The sequence below is a fragment of the Salminus brasiliensis genome, chromosome 5 (assembly GCF_030463535.1).
Source record: "Salminus brasiliensis chromosome 5, fSalBra1.hap2, whole genome shotgun sequence".
NCBI lineage: Eukaryota > Metazoa > Chordata > Actinopteri > Characiformes > Bryconidae > Salminus > Salminus brasiliensis.
This window is the reverse complement of record NC_132882.1, coordinates 4,747,148-4,764,882: the sequence shown is the minus strand read 5'-3', so window position 1 is coordinate 4,764,882 and position 17,735 is coordinate 4,747,148. Positions and strand designations below refer to the sequence as shown.

General features: G+C 41.1%; 1 protein-coding gene across 4 annotated transcripts in view; it reads left to right on the top strand.

The window, feature by feature from the left end:
* The window catches only part of dpp6a (dipeptidyl-peptidase 6a), a 461,345-nt gene that overhangs the window by 99,702 nt on the left and 343,908 nt on the right, over window positions 1–17,735 (top strand). The window contains exon 1 of one of the 4 annotated variants that reach the window (XM_072679279.1): window positions 7,592–7,605. The exons of the other annotated variants lie outside the window; for them this stretch is intronic. Within the exon in view, the coding sequence (XP_072535380.1) occupies window positions 7,603–7,605 (3 nt within the window). The 5' untranslated portion in view covers window positions 7,592–7,602. Of the gene's footprint in view, window positions 1–7,591; window positions 7,606–17,735 lie in introns of those variants that run through there. 4 annotated transcript variants of the gene reach the window in all.

Below are 17,735 nucleotides of genomic sequence, written 5' to 3'. Positions count from 1 at the left end.
CTAGTCTTTCACATTGCTGTTAGGACTTTATGCCAATCATAGTCTGGAAATTCAGGTAACTCAGCTCTGTATATATAATATATTGCCCTAAGCAGATTTTTTAATTACATTTTAACATATAGGAGAAAATGTAACCCTTAAATCCTTGAGTTGCTAAACTAATTTTACACTTAGAAAATATTGTTGTTATTATTGCTTTTCTCATATTATTTAATATTTATTCAAGATAATTCGTTATTTATTTTTCACATGGATGTTGCAAGTGTCTCCGAACTAACAATATGTGTCCAATACTGTCTGATACACTAGGCTTTAAAGGGTTTTAAGTAAACCACACTATGACTTTGCACTCCATTAATGACTATTCTATTATTTGAACTTTGGCTGGCCAAATTTATTTTACATAAAGTATCGTAACTCAGTGCGTTCCATTAAAGCTGTAGTAATTATGTTCTGTCCGTGGGACTGCACCCTCAGCCTCAATAAATAGGGCTTTGCCTCATTGCCTCCTGCCTCTGTGCATCCTCCTTTAGGCCGAGCCAACTTGGCAATATCACGGAATTGTCTTCAGCCGTGCCGCAGGCCGCCGGGACTCTGTTCATTTTTCACTCCGGCCCCCTCTCATGAAGCAGGGGAATTGGGGAGGCATTGTTCAATAATTAAATAAACAGGACTTTAACGGAAGACCCAGGCAGAGAGGATGTCTTAGACGTTACAGTGGGCGCTCTCTCTCTCTCCCTTCACAGCTGCTCTGGACCTCAGAACCTTCTGCTTCTGAAGGTGGCCTCTGTGGTTGAGAGAAGCGTCTGTTTAAATTGCAGCAAAAAGGACGGCCTTGAGTTTGTAGTGTCCCAGGCAGGTATGTGCCGGTATGTGTGTGTGTGTGTGTGTGTGTGTGTGTGTGTGTGTGTGTGTGTGTGTGTGTGTATGTGTGTGTGTGTGTGTCTGGGCTGAGTTAAAGTGCTGGCTCGACATGTGTTCACAGATGGTCGTGCTGAGACCCCTCTGTACAATCTAACACATCTATTACCTTCAGTATTCATAACTCACTGGTTTCTAATGGAAAGGTGTTTTGCAAAGACACACAGTAGTGTGTGACAGGACTGCAACACAGATTCAGCTATAGTATATAAATCCACACCATTAGCTGCTGTTTAAGGTTGCCAGAATGGGCAGAATCCCTGGTTTAGCATGCTCTGAAAAATAGTGAATTATCAGCCACCTTTAATCACTGTGCAGTGCAGTGACCGGTGAAGTGACAACCATTGATTATCTTTGTCTGCAGTGGCTCCTGTCAAAGGGTTGGATGTATTAGGCAGCAAGTGAACAGTCAGTTCCTGAAGGTGATGCATTAAAGCAGGTATGGATCTGAGAAACGTTTTCAAGAGCCAACTTGTGATGCTCTAGACAACTGGGTCAGAACATCTCCAAAACATTAGGCAGGTCTTGTGGGGTCTTCTTGGTATGCAGTGGTCAGCACCCACCAGAAGTGGTTCAAGAAAGGATAACTGGTGGAGATCTCGCCTTATAACTTACAGGACTTTACTTCTGCTAATGTCTTGTTGCCAGATATCACAGGACACCTTCAGAGGTCTGGTGGAGTCCATGCCTCGAATGGTCAGATCTGTTGAGGTGGCTCAAGGTTTATAAATAGGTAAAATGTGCGTTTATTAATTGTTATTTCTTCGGTAATAAACACTGTATAAATCATTAATAGACTATTTATTACTCTACCTATCCATTTCTCACTGACGGAAGGTAGGTGCCTACCTGATGAGCCCTGGGAAAAGCTTGTGAGGTATTGGGTGATTACAATGTGGGTCAAATAAATGAGCTAGTTCCTATATGTATCTTACTGTGGGTTCTCCATCAGTCAGTGTACTACTTTTCAGCTTCGATTACCATCGAACACAAACAGCAGCTTTTATTACTCACTGATAATTCCATCAGCCTGCATTCACACTAGGCATGGCCTACGCATTGCTGTTTACCTTGACATTCTCAGCATGCTGTCCGCCACATTATGATTGGCATCGGTGTTGCTGCAAGGCTGCAGGTGGTATGAAAATGCCACTACTGTGGTCCTTGCCTAAAGGGGTAGCTACCCAGCTTTGAGTTGTGCAGCAGTGCAATTCTTTTTGGATGAGCTTGGGTGGTGATCATCCAGTATCCTAACTCTCTTGTTCATGAATGCAATCAAATCATCACAGCAATGCTCCAAAATCCATTAGAAAGTCTTCTTCCCTGGATAGTAGAGACAGTCACTCCAACAAAGCAGGATAAACTCTTTCATTTCAGAAGAAACAGTGAATGGGTGATTGAGCAGATGTCCCAATATTTCTGTCCACATAACATAATTAAGCAAAATAAACTTGCAGTAATCTACATTACATAAACAATCATAAGTTCATCAGATCAACCCTAAAATCGATCTATTGGTCTAATAATGTCAACACTGAGCCTTTAACCTCCTGTGAAAGGAGGCTGTAAAGCAAGGCTGAGCACAACCACTCGGACGGCAGGATCAAGCGAATAGCTTGTAAAATTTACAGTTCAATTATCATGAGGGAAAGGGTAGTGAGGGGCAGGAGTGCTCATAAGTGGCTTGTTGATGAGGCAGCCTGGTCTTGGCTTGGTCAGTGTGCAGTCTGGCTTAGCCTCTGAGTCGCTCGAGCAGGACAGATCAAGCCTCATGGCGTTTAGCTGGTTCCGAGCAGTGCTGGCCAGTCTGGTTCAGAGCGGTGGTACTGACTGAGTGGTTTAGGCACTGATAGGGTTGTAGGTTCAGTACCCAGGTTTGCCAGGTTGCCACTGTTGGGTCCTTGAGTAAGGCCTTGAACCCTCTCTTCTCCCCAGGCTCGCTGCCCATCGTTCCGGGCATGTTACTGGTGTTTCAGCACCATGGAGAGCGTTAGCCAGGAGCTGCTGGCTGATGGAGGTCTCCATTGCTTACGCCAGTCTCAAACCATGAGCAGGAAAGTTATCCCATCAGTTCAAGCTATACATTTTAAACCACTTTACACTGTGATTCATTTCTGCTAGCGACCCAGTGGGATTCCTAGTGGTATGTTAGCATTAAGGTAATGCTTAAACACAGACGTTTATGTTTGTCTGTTCTGGATTAAACATGGATTAAACGTCTAGTGATGGTCGACAAGACCGGAATCCGGTGTGCTACTACATACTACTACTACGAGGCTACTAGCTGGTGTATTTTGGATGCCATGTTTGGTCATTGTGTTTACGGTCATTGCCACTTATTTAAATATATATTATTATTTATTTTTTCATTTATTCATTAGCTAAGCCAATTAGATCACCTGCTTATTAATCTACTAGGACTCCTCCTATCACTTGCAGAGCTCCTCACCCTAGGAGGTTTAGAACACGCACATACCTCTTTTAAAACATGTGAAGTCAATGCAGCATCACTTGGCAGTCAACACACTCTTGGAGGAAAGCTCTGGATCCACTCACCCAGAGAGAGCATGGCCAATTGCGCTCTCTCAGGCTCTGGCTGCTGATCGCAAAGCAGCATGACGCAGAATTCACACTCGCAAGAATTTGGAAGTGAGTCGGAAATTCACGACTCTCTTGGCGCTCTTGCTGTTGAGTTCAGATATCAACAGTCGTTCTCCAGAATCATCTCTAGCGACTTTAAAGCTTGTGCTAGATTTTCTGTAATGATAAATGTTACATGCAAGGCTTTCAGCGTAGTTTAGCTAGTGTAGTCTGGTTTAGCTGTATCTACCTAAAGACCATGGGGATGCATAATAAGACTGAACAGTTTTTCAGTAAGAAAAATGAAGAAAAATAAAAAGTGTTTTCAAATAAAAAAATTAACCATGAAATGCAACATAAAATACCAAAGGAACATCATTAAAAATGAATGAATAATAACTCATAAACAGTTTTTTGTTCATTTCCCAGAAGTCTTCAGAGTTTCTCTGGATACCTTAAAAAATAACAAATTCATTTACAGTACATTTCATGTATGTACTGAATAATAATCCTTAGGATAAAATACACCTTGGGATTTAAGAGGTCATATAATGTATATGTAATGTGTGTGTGTGTGTGTGTGTGTGTGTATATATATATATATATCTATAATGTGTGTGTATATATATATATATATATATATATATATATATATATATATATATATATATATCTATAATGTGTGTGTATATATATATAATGTGTGTATATATATACATATATAATGTGTGTGTGTGTATGTATATATGTATATATATATATATATATATATATATATATATATATATATATATATAATGTGTATATATATATATATATATATATATATATATATATATATATATATATATATATAATGTATATTTTAGTCGCTACTCTGGAGGTTCTCAAACTAAAGTCTTTCCTTGTTGTATCCTTGTATCCTTCCAGTGGTGTTCCACTAGTCCAGTGTATTTACTAGCACTGCTCTGTATTTGACCATGACTTGTGAAAGAGCTGGAGATGTCCTCGACTGTGCAGGAGCTCTTAGTTCACAGTTCATTCTGCAGGCAGCTCAACCCCAAGCTCCCAAAGTCCCCCCCCCCCCCAAGTATTGAGTCTCATTACACAGCTTTATAGTTTGTTTACAGCTTCAGGGAGGGGCAACAGTGTATGTTCTATGAATAGGCCGTCAACTGACCCTTTCACCTCTAAGCTATCTGTATCTCTAGGAAGTCTTCATTCCTGGTACATCTAGTCTCCATCAGATCATGCTACATTTTCTAAACAGCCGAGAGCTGAATATCTGGTTAGCGGTAAACAAATGGCAGCCGTTCCTCTCCTCTCCTGTGTGAATCTGCTCTCTGCTGATTGTTGGTGATTTTGACAGCAAGCAGGGGAGCAGACACATCTCTTTTAGCAAAGCTCAGTTTTTCTGCACAAAACTCTATTTGACCTTTATCAACTGTCTCTCCTTCACCTCCCACTTCTTACCCAGCCAGGTCTGTCTATCTGTCTAGCTACACGCTATGACAAATGTATTGGGACATCAAAGGTATTAAAAAGTGTTTATCTTCTTTTATTGGAGTAACTGTCTCTGGCAGACAGGCAGTGAGGATTTGATTACATTCAGGATGTTGGATGATCACCACCCAACCGCAACCTCATTGGATTGGATTGGAGCACCACCATCATTCCAGAAAACACAGCTCTACCACTGCTCCACAGCTCAATGCTGGGTGGGGGGGGGGCTCTAGCACATGCCTGGCGTTATTAGGCATGCTATCAAGAGGTTTATGATCTCTTCCATTGGCAATACCTCTTCACAGGGAATAGACAAGTGTGTACAAGCTTGCATGTGCATTTGCACATCTGTGTCAGCACTAGGTGCCTGTTTAAATGTGTTCATTAGAAGGGGTGTTCACAAACATTTGGACACATAGTGTTTCTATCAGTTTGTCTGTCTCTCTGTCTGTCCAGTGATCCATCAAAGGGATGGAAAGGCCAATGTGTGGAGAAAGAAAGGGAGCTACTCGTGATCCGAAACATACAGGCTCACCTATCAAGCATGGTGGAGGTAGTATCATGGCGTGGGCTAGCATGGCTGCTTCTGGAACGGGGTCACTAATCTTTATTGATGACCGAAGTGACCCTCCAAAACAAACTACAGCTGAAAGAAGCATCTCAAAAGAGGGATGCTAATATGCTAGGGTAGCTAGGTGAGATATTCAAGATACAAGATATTAAGTGTTGTGTCAGTGGTGTTAATGTTATGGCTGGTTGGTGTACTCTAATTTACTGAGTATGTGTCCCTATAGTTTGCCTACCTAAACTTTGGATGGTCTATCACTACAGCTCCCATGATGTCCATTACCCACACATTTCTCCATGCATCCCCCTGTGTTGACTCGGCCTCTCTGAACTACACAGTGTGTTCTGCTGATGTTGGATCACTGCGTGTTTCATACTGGAGGAAAATCTGCACACTCTTGCACTTTAACAGTAACTTTTAGTACAGCTCTGATTCTGCATATATTTACACACACTGGAGAACTCCCCAAAACCGCCTGACGCATCTCATTAAAATATACCCATGTGGATAATGTGAGCTCAATGACTGTGAGGTCAGAGACCTCCTATCTCCTGTGTGTGTATAAAGTTGAGTGGTTGGTGAGATGTGGTTTGAGCAGGGTGTTTCCTCTTGTGACTCGTGCTCTCTCCAATTTAATCGAGACGCCTGAACTGTGTGAAATATCTCCCAGTAGGAGCTGTTTAAACGAGGGAGAGAGAGAGAGAGAGAGAGAGAGAGAGAGAGAGAGAGAGGGAAAGAGAGAGCAGATTCTGCTCCCTACTCCTTGTTTCCTAGGGAAGGTGATAGCCATAGGACAGGAGCCTCGTGACTAAGTGACTGATTCACGCATGATTGAAAGAGGATAAGTGATTCACACATGAACGAGAGAGAGAGAGAGTGTGAGTGAGTGATGGACGGAACAAGAGGTGTGGAGGGGAGAGTCATCGAGAGACAGTGAAGGAAAGAAAAGGAGGGAAAGAGTGAGAGAGGGAGTGAGAGTGAGAGTGAGAGAGAGAGAGTGAGAGAGAGTGAGAGAGAGGGCAACAGAGGAAGACAGAGCTGGAGACAGTGAGGGAAGAGGGGGAAGAGAATTGTTGTAGTTGTAGCAGTAATGTAATAGTATTGTAGTCGTAACAGCAGTGTGGTGGTGTTATTACTGTAGTCGTAACAGCAGTGTAACTGTTGTTGTAATAGTAGTGTAATAGTGTTATTACTGTAGTTGTAACAGCAGTGTGATGGTGTTATTACTGTTGTTGTAACAGCAGTGTAACTGTTGTTGTAATAGTAGTGTGATGGTGTTATTACTGTAGTTGTAACAGCAGTGTAACTGTTGTTGTAATAGTGGTGTAATAGTGTTATTATTGTAGTTGTAACAGCAGTGTGATAGTTTGATTACTGTTATAACAGATGTTAAAGGTGTTGTAACAGCAGTGTAACTATTGTTGTAATAGTAGTGTAAGTGTTATTACTGTAGTTGTAACAGTTGTGTGATATTACTGTAGTTGTAACAGTAGTGTAATAGTGTTATTACTGTAGTTGTAACAGTAGTGTAATTGCATTGTTGTAACAGTCGTGTATTAGTGTTATTACAGATATGTTAAAGGTGTTGTAACAGCAGTGTAAATATTGTAACGGCAGTGTAATAGTGTTATTACTGTTATAACAGAAGTCTTAAAGATATTGTTGTTACAGCAGTGTAAATATTATTGTAACAGTGTTATAGTTTTGTTTTTACTGTTTGGTATTCTAATGTTTTTATGATGTTGTCAACACTGTACCTAATACAGTCCCTCCAGCGCTCAAGCTGTGTTGAATGGAATAGTGAGGGAGAGAGAGAGAGTGAGAGAGAGTGAGAGAGAGCGAGAGAGAGAGAGACCTGTAGTGGAGAGCAGGCAGGGGTCCAGGACACCAGACTTCATTCAGATTTAGTGTGGAAGTGGAGGGGAAGTGAGAGATCAGCAGGAGACGGTAGAGAGTGATAGCAGCTCTTTTTCACCAGCATGTCCGTCTTAATCGTCACTCAGCAGATCGATACGACTGCGTCCTCCAAAATGGTAAGAGAGCGCGGCTGCCCGGGGGCGAACTCCGTACGGGACTCGTACTGTTTATTTTTTTTTTCTTCTTCTTCATATTAGACTCCGTGTTTCACTGCTGAGAGCTGAGAGCGTCACACTCCTCTAGGTTGACTTCAGCTGAATGTGCGCTTTTCTGGGTTCTGCTGTCTTTTCAGTCCTCTCCTGATTGCACGGCAGCGTTCCTCTTCAGAATGTCACCTGTCGAATTGCTAATTAACTCAGACTGGATTCGACTGGCGCTGGAGACGACGGCCTGTCAACCTGCTCGTGTTTCATCTCGCAGCTGATTGCTGTGGTGGGGCTATTAGGCGTGCTCTTTGATAATTAGGTGTGAAGTGTTGCATGTGTGAGGGGGTGTGTGTGTGTGTATACTGTGTGTGTGTGTGTGTGTGTGTGTGTGTGTGTGTGTTTTGAGCAGATGGGCTTGAGAAGCTGTTTGTTTTTCAACCCTAGTTCAACTTTCTCCATCTGAGCTGTGCTCAGGGTGAACCCCGGACGCCTCGACTGCTGCTCTAAATCAGCCCTAACGCTCCTCATGCCGGCTTCTGATGTATTTGTCTATCTTTCCGTATTCTCTGCGCCTTTCTGTTGGATCTGGATGCTTGTGTCAGCGCTTTATGTCCTGTGTGTTATGTATCAATACAGACAGGCTTTCGCCTTTTTCGAGGGGAGTCACGGCGATAATGCATAGCCAAGCGGAATCTGCACAAATTCCAGCTCACGCCGGCTGAGGGGATATTTCATTTGTAGCGCTGTAAGGAACTTGATTGCTGCTCTTGAGCGGCTACAGGTTATTCCTTCTTTTCCTTTTCTTTTTTTATAACATTTCATTCTGAATGCTGATTCTGTGGCGCTCAGGACTGGAGCGCTGGGTTTCTTGTTGCCGAAAGATGCTTTCCGATGTTGGACAACCTGTGATAGGACCTCCTAACCTTCCATGGACGTCAATGTAAAAAGACTTTACTTCAGGTCATTTTGAAGCATTTGTATTGACCCGTTCATCATGAAGTTTTGACACAGTGTAGAAAACAACTGCCAGATCCACATTATGGTAAAAAGTAAAAAACAAAAAATGGCGAAAATTGAGATACAAGGTTTTCCCCTGAATCACCCCCACGTTCCTTCAAGTTTCAAGCTTCAAGTTTCAGGTTTATTTGTCATTTGCACAACATGTCAGGACATTGATGCATTGAAATGCTTGTGGTGAGGCTCAGGTTGATGCTCTACAGGAGGACAAAACTATATACATACTAAACATATTAAAATAAAGTTTATTAAAAAATTATATTAAATAAATACAAAATACACACAAAATACAGAATATACAAAGACAGGAGGGATCTGTAGAAATTCTCTGATATGTACATTTATGAGACAGGTATAGTCTGAGAGAGAGTGGAGCTAAATATATGTTTATGGTATGTTGGTATGGTATATAAGTATGTTTATGTCTATTCCTGTTGTATAAAGTGACTTAGTGATGTTGTTGTCCATAGCAGTGATGTATATAGTATTAATAATAAAGTGTCCGAGTGCAGTGGTGTTAGTGAAAGGTTCACAGCTTGTTTAGGAACCTGATGGCTTGTGGGTAGAAACTGTTCATTAGCCGGTTTGTTCTGGCCTGGATGCTGCGGTACCTCCTGCCTGATGGCAGTAAGGTGAACAGGCCGTGTGCTGGGTGACTACAGTCCAACCGGATCTTCTGGATTCTTAAAAATAAAGGTGCTACAAATTAACTTTTTTAAACTAGTTCATAGAACCACTTTTAGTTCCATAAATATCCATATTTGTAGTCTAGTGAAGGTCTAGTAGAGTTCTTCTAAGAGTTCTTCTTGGCACATACACTACATCTCTATTGTGGGTTTCTATGATCTAAATAGGGTTTGACTTCATGGAAGCAAAAGTGGTTCTTCTAAGGCGTCTCTCAATAAACCGTTTATGGCATTTTTAATTTTTAAGAGTGCTTTTATTCTGAACCAATCGGAAGTCCAGCTTTTGTGTCGAACCTTCTGCTGAACTCTAAACGGAAGCGTTTTCCGAGCATTTCCGAGCTTCGGCAATGTTGATATTTCTAAATATTCCGTCCCCAGGCGCTCCAATTTATTGATGTGCCAGATTTCACACAAAGCTCCCTGCCTTCCCCCTCCTGAAACCTCTCAGCAGCAACTAACATCAGTTCTTTTGGTTAAGGCATTCCGTTTTGCTGCCGTTGCATTTAGCTCCTTTCTCGTCCCTCTGGAATGAAAACCCGTCTCTCTGAGCGCTGATCTGAATCCCACAGGGTGGGTTGGGCATCAATCAAAATGGAGAAGAAAGAGGGATATTAAAAAACACCAAAAAACAAAGGTTTTGAGAGTGAGAAATGCACACCGGCTAAAAAAACGTTTATTAAAAATATAAACGTTGATTCTTCAGTATTACTAAAATGTTACTGCAGTACTTCACAATGCACTGAATGCAATGCAATAAAAAAATAGCTCCCACAACAACAACAACAAATAATCAGTCATGGCATTGATTTTTTTTTTTTTTTTTTCATTTCATCCATTGGAAGCGGCAGATAGCCTGATATGCAGCATAAGGGATGATTTTTATTGGTGGGGGAAGGGGATATCAAAAACCTGTGTAATTCTCTCCATGCACATTTGTCTTCAGGAAAGGTTCCTCCTGCCCTTTGAGTCATTATTTTCTGTGGGAATCAATATTGACTCGGAGCCTGTTGCTCCCCCTGTCACTTACCCAACCTTTACCTTTTTGGCAGCCTGAATACAAAGTGGACGCAGCGGCCGAGAAATGAATTATGCTGAATTAAATGTATCGATTCCGGTTTTCCATAGATAAACACCAGCCCGAGTTTGGAGGTGAAATTCACAAAGTAACACAAGAGTCAAAGTAACACCACAACATCATCCAGCATCCAGTTAACAAGTATCTATATTTGTACACTGTAAAGATTTCATTAAAAAAATGAATGGGCTTCTTGAGGTAGCTTGAGGTTTAGTCTAGTCTAAACTCACATTTTTACTGCTGCATCTCAGTTTGATGAACAATACGTCCAGAGTAGGTTCCCAGTCTGAGTAACTATGCTGCGCTACACCAATAAGAGTCCTTGGGCAAGACTCTTAAATCCACTACATTGGCTCGCCTCTGTAATAAAAGTAACCTTGTAAGTCGGTCTGGATAAAGAGCATCAGCTCAATGTCATTACATACAATTACACAGAACCATGGAGGTCTGTGGTGTTGATGGGATTTGAGCTTTTGACCTCCTGAGTCTCTTGACAAGCAGGCAGTCGCTCCACTGTAGAGCTGTGAAGCCATGCAAGAAGAAAAGGTACATTTTCTCAGAGCTGTGCTTTTATGTAGTGTAATTTCTTAGCTCTAGACCGGCCCTACGGTCTAACTGCTGCTCAGCAAGTCCGAGGAGGTCATAAGTTTAAATCCCAGCAAGGCCTCAGCACTCAGTGCTTCACTGGCAAAAGCTTCCCAGTCAGGGGATAGTCATGTAATAGAAGGTGCTCTTACCTGCAGATGGAAATAAACCATAAACAAACTGAAGGGGCGGAGCCACAGACTAAACACCAGTTACACTGTGTTTCAGCTTCAGCTGCAGCTCATTTACTAATGTTTTTGAGGCTGAACTCAGTATGGATTGTTGACCGAACTGAGATGCAGACTCCAAAAAGCTTTTGACTGAACGAACTACTGTATCTGCTAAGGTTGGCCAGAATTATAGGTGTCATTATGTTGAGTCAAGAGCTGGCAGGTCATTCGGAGCTGGAGGACACTTTTTTTTGGGTTTATAATTACTTCTTACCTGTGGGGAAGGAGTCTACATGTGGATGACTCCCGCTGACGTGCAGCAGGAGGCAGATGGTACACGGACGTGAGGAATAATTGGGTTAGGGAGACGTATCGACTCAAATTAATCAGTCGTGTTTTTGCTGACCGTCCTCTGAGCCGGAGCACAGAACACACCTGCAGCTACTTCTGTAGTTTCTCCTACAATGCCATACTCTGTCAGCCTTTTACACACTGTCCAGCACCTTGTCTTGTTTTGGGATGAGCTTTCTCACTGTTACTTTTCAAATACATCAGAAAAAATGAGTAGTCCTGCAGTTTGAGTGGCCAAAGTGTCTTCATTGAAGAACAGGTTTTGATCATGGCACTATTTTATTTTCCAAAATATTATTACGAGCATGAAGTAGAGCTCTTTTGGGCCAAAGGTGGTTTTAAAAAGCAGTGGTTTGAGTTTTGACATAACAAAATGGGATAAAATGCATATGAAATATGACGTTTTCCTCTAAATAAACCTGATTAGGCCTTAATATGTTGCGGTATTACAAACCGACCAAGCAAAACATTGTAATATGTTTCTCCAGGTGACCCCAGACTTTTGACAGGCAGTGTACGTCACCTGGCTGTGTATTACCTGAAAGGCCAAATGAAAGTGGTTCCACCTTTGGCTGGGGTCAGCTGTGCTGGCAGCAAGTGAAGCTGAAGTAATAAAGAGTCCTCCTTGACAGGGCCTAGAGCACTGTGGTACTGAGTCACAGACACACACACACACACACACAGATGCACTCAGATACACCTATAAATATACCCAATACTGTATATCCAATATGACCAATGCACTCAATACACACACTTCAGCAAATACACTCAGTATAGTCAATAAACTCAACACACCCAGTACCATGAATACACACAGTAGAATAAGGATACTCAGTACACCCAATACAATGTCATTATATCCAGTGCACCTAGTATACCCATATAGCTTATACACCTAGTAGACCCAGTACCCAGTCAGTGTATATATACTCAGTATACCCAATGCAGTCAACTCATTTAGTAGACCCAGTACAGTCCATATACTCAATATACCCAATATAATCAATGCACTTAGTAGAAATAGTACAGTAAGTATACTAAGTATACCCAATACAATCAATACTTCATCTACTAAGTATTCACTTTGTAGATGAAGTATAGTAAGTATACTCTGTATGCCCAAAACAGCCAATACACTTAGTAGACCCAGTACAGTCCATATACTCAATATACCCAATATAATCAATACACTTAGTAGATATAGTACATAATGTGTACTTAGTATACCCAATACAATCAATATACTTAGTAGATGTAGTATAGTAAGTATACTCTACATGCCCAAAACAGCCAATACACTTAGTAGACCCAGTACAGTTCATATACTCAATATACCCAATATAATCAATGCACTTAGTAGATATAGTACAGTAAGTATACTAAGTATACCCAATACAATCAGTAAACATACCCTTAATAGACCTAGTACAGTCAGTATATTCAATATACCAAATACAGCCAATACACTTAGTAGACCCAGAACAGTCTGTATAATCAATATACCCAATAGAATCAATACACTTAGATATAGTACAGTAAGTATAGTCAGTATACCCAATACAATCAATACACTTAGTAGATGTAGTATAGTAAGTATACTCTGTATGCCCAAAACAGCCAATACACTTAGGAGACCCAGTACAGTCCTTATACTCAATATACCCAATATAATCAATACACTTAGTAGATATAGTACAGTACGTGTACTTAGTATACCCAATACAATCAATACACTTAGTAGATGTAGTACAGTCAGTATACTCAATATACCCAATACAATCAATATACTTAGTAGATATAGTACAGTAAATATACTCAATATACCCAATACAATCAATATACTTAGTAGATATAGTACAGTAAGTATACTCAATATACCCAATACAATCAATATACTTAGTAGATATAGTACAGTAAGTATACTCAGTATACCCAATACAATCAGTACCCTTAATAGACCCAGTACAGTCAGTATATTCAATATACCCAATACAATCAATATACTTAGTAGATATAGTACAGTAAGTATACTCAGTATACCCAATACAATCAATATACTTAGTAGATATAGTACAGTAAGTATACTCAGTATACCCAATACAATCAGTACCCTTAATAGACCCAGTACAGTCAGTATATTCAATATACCCAATACAATCAATATACTTAGTAGATATAGTACAGTAAGTATACTCAGTATACCCAATACAATCAATATACTTAGTAGATATAGTACAGTACGTGTACTTAGTATACCCAATACAATCAATACACTTAGTAGATGTAGTACAGTCAGTATACTCAATATACCCAATACAATCAATATACTTAGTAGATATAGTACAGTAAATATACTCAATATACCCAATACAATCAATATACTTAGTAGATATAGTACAGTAAGTATACTCAATATACCCAATACAATCAATATACTTAGTAGATATAGTACAGTAAGTATACTCAGTATACCAATACAATCAGTACCCTTAATAGACCCAGTACAGTCAGTATATTCAATATACCCAATACAATCAATATACTTAGTAGATATAGTACAGTAAGTATACTCAGTATACCCAATACAATCAATATACTTAGTAGATATAGTACAGTAAGTATACTCAGTATACCCAATACAATCAGTACCCTTAATAGACCCAGTACAGTCAGTATATTCAATATACCCAATACAATCAATACACTTAGTAGATGTAGTACAGTCAGTATACTCAATATACCCAATACAATCAATATACTTAGTAGATATAGTACAGTAAGTATACTTGGTATGCCTAATACAATTAATAAATGTAGCATACCCAATGCAGTCAAAACATACCCAGGACAGTCAGTACATTCAATACACCCAGTGCAGTCAATACACTTGGTATACCCAATACAGTCAATACTCATACTGTTAATCCCAAACACATAAAGCTCACAATACACCCTCTATACCCAATGCATATCAGACTTCCCATATACCCAATACATCCAACACATTCAATCCAAATGCACTCAATAGACCCATGCCCAATCTTGGTCCTGGTGATTTACCACACCTGATGCAGGTAAATAGGCCTTTAGGGGCATGATAAGACTGGGAATGAACCCTCCAAGGTCATTGGGCTGTTTAGAACTGTTCTTAAGAATACATTTCTTCTTTAAACGTACTATTTTTTTCTTACAGTTTTCATGAAGATTCTGACCTACAGTGTTTTCTTATTTGATATTGATAAGGACAGTGGAGGATCCATTATTATAAGAGCAGAGCTGTGATTTAAAAACTCATCATGAATCTGATCTAGACTTTTGTTTGTTGCTCAAGAGCACATTTAGGAGAATATTGGTGAATGAGGCCTATGGGATGTAATCTCATCCATTTCAGATAGGATCAGGGGTCAGTTTTCCCTGCTCACTGTACCCACGTTTCCAAGTGTTCTTACATGATTGGACTGTACCCGAAAGCTGTGCAGTGAACAAAGCAGGAAACTTTCTCTGTAGATCTTTGGTGTTTTTTTTTTTTTTTTTTTTTTTAATTTGACATGGCCACCCAGTAGTTCCCCACCCCCCCACCCCGATCAGTGTGAGGCGATTGGGTGCATGGCGCTGTCACTCAGGCCAGTGGTCTTCTCCAGTAGGCCGCTGCAGAGGTAGGAGGGAGGAGTGGGAATGACGGGCTCGATTAATTTCACCGTTTGGCTTTTAGACAAACACGGTCAAGCTCCAGCAGCTTCAATCTCCCGCTGTCAGTCAGCTGAGCCTCCATCAGTGGAGAAACACACATTCGCTCCCTCACCCCTCCACTCCTCCAACACCGTTTTCAGCTCCACAGAGCTCCAGGGCAGCCATCTTTACTTCAGAGGAAAGTGTTTCCAGCTCTGTGATGCTAAGGTGGATATCCAGGTTCTAAAGAGGCGTTTGAGGCCCCCGAGAACCGTACAGATGCATTTTTGACCAAGGCCATGTTACTCTCTTCTCCTTCTCTTCTCTTCTCTCCTCCTCTCTTCTCAGCTCTTTGCCTCGTCCTTTCCTCCTTCTTTTCTCTTCTCCTCTTTGTATTTCCTCTTCCTTTCCCTTCTTATTTTCTTTTCTTTTCTCTTCTTGTCTATTCTTTTCTTCTGTTTTCCCCCTGACCTTACTCCTCTCTTCTCCTTTTTTTCTCTTCTTCTCATATCTTTTCTATCTTTTCATGTCTTCTTCATGTTTTCATTTTCATTCTCTTCTCTTCTCTTCTCCCCCTGTCCTTTCTTCTCTTCTCTTCTCTTCTCTTCTCTTCTCCCCCTGTCCTTTCTTCTCTTCTCTTCTCTTCTCTTCTCCCCCTGTCCTTTCTTCTCTTCTCTTCTCTTCTCTTCTCTTCTCTTCTCTTCTCTTCTCTTCTCTTCTCTTCTCCCCCTGTCCTTTCTTCTCTTCTCTTCTCTTCTCTTCTCTTCTCCCCCTGTCCTTTCTTCTCTTCTCTTCTCTTCTCTTCTCCCCCTGTCCTTTCTTCTCTTCTCTTCTCTTCTCTTCTCCCCCTGTCCTTTCTTCTCTTCTCTTCTCTTCTCTTCTCTTCTCTTCTCCCCCTGTCCTTTCTTCTCTTCTCTTCTCTTCTCTTCTCCCCCTGTCCTTTCTTCTCTTCTCTTCTCTTCTCTTCTCTTCTCTTCTCTTCTCCCCCTGTCCTTTCTTCTCTTCTCTTCTCTTCTCCCCCTGTCCTTTCTTCTCTTCTCTTCTCTTCTCTTCTCTTCTCTTCTCTTCTCTTCTCCCCCTGTCCTTTCTTCTCTTCTCTTCTCTTCTCTTCTCTTCTCTTCTCCCCCTGTCCTTTCTTCTCTTCTCTTCTCCTCTCTTCTCTTCTCTTCTCTTCTCCCCCTGTCCTTTCTTCTCTTCTCTTCTCTTCTCTTCTCTTCTCTTCTCTTCTCTTCTCTTCTCTGTTCTCTCCCCCTGTCATTTCTCCTCTCCTCTCCTCTTTTCTCTTCTTCTCATATCTTTTCTAATAGTATCTTCTTCTCTTCTCCTCTCTCCCGTCCTTTCTTTGTTCTCTTCTCGTCTCTCTTCTTGTCTCTTCTCTTCTCTTTTCTCATCTCTTTCCCCTGTTCTTTCTTCTCTTCTCTCCTCTTCTCTTCTTTGTCTCTCTGCTCGTTCCTTCTGTCCTTTCTCCTCCCCTCTTCTCTCTTCTTCTCTTCTGTTTTTCCCCTCTCCTTTTCTTCTTTCTTTTCTTCTCCTCTTAACTCTTCTCTTCTCCTTACCTCCTTTCTTCTCTTCTCTTTTCTTCTCTCTCTGTTCAGAGTTGAACTTCAGTATTAAATCAAGCACTTCACAAGGGCACTAACTTCACACACAGTGCTATTGATGATCAAATACACATTATAATGCAAACTCCTGATAGTTTCCAGGTGGGTACATAGTGTTCAACTGAGTAGCACACACACTGCACACTGCACAAGATCCCTGTATTCTTCACGCCATCACTTCAAAAGTCAAACTGTCGAGCAATTTTTAAAAATAAAGGGAGATAATTCGTTTCCCCTGCGTCCTGAAATACAGTTACAGCAGTTAGAAATATCCTGGGTAATGGCTGTATCGATCCCGGCCGAATGAAAGCGCAGAATAAAGGTGGAGGTGTGTGACAGCGGTCAGAGTGAGGGATGGGTCGGAGGGAAGAATGTGACACGGGAGAACAAATTTATGGACTTTCTCTCTTTTTTTTGCTCACTCCTCTGCTCTCCTACAGAGAGAATCTGTTCGCTCTCCTCTCCAAGAACACACGCTCCATGGACAAGGTCAGGCTTCTCCTGTTCAGCTTCTCCTGCACTCAAGCTTTTGCGTGATAAACTTTTTAAGGGTGCCAATGTAATTTCCTGTGCCTGTAATGAATAGCTTGTCAGCCAGCCCTTGTGGCAATCTGCTGTGGTAATCTGCTGCTCGGCTCATAGCATTACATAAATGCCTGTTTTGTGAAGTGGATTATTTAGTGTAGAGCGCAGTAATCCAGACATTTAGGCACTGCATAGAAAAAAGTTAGCATTAGATGACTTGGCTGATCTTATTGATGAAGTGCCTTAGAATGAGGGTTCCTATAAACCAGGAATATCCAGCTGTAATCTTGGTGGGCCTTAGATATCTGTCCTGGCACCGAAGTGGTGGAACGAGCTTCTCCTGGGTGTCCGAACAGCAGAGTCCAACGCTTGCTGTCTTCAAACCCAGACTGAAGACCCTCCTCTTCTGAGAGTACTC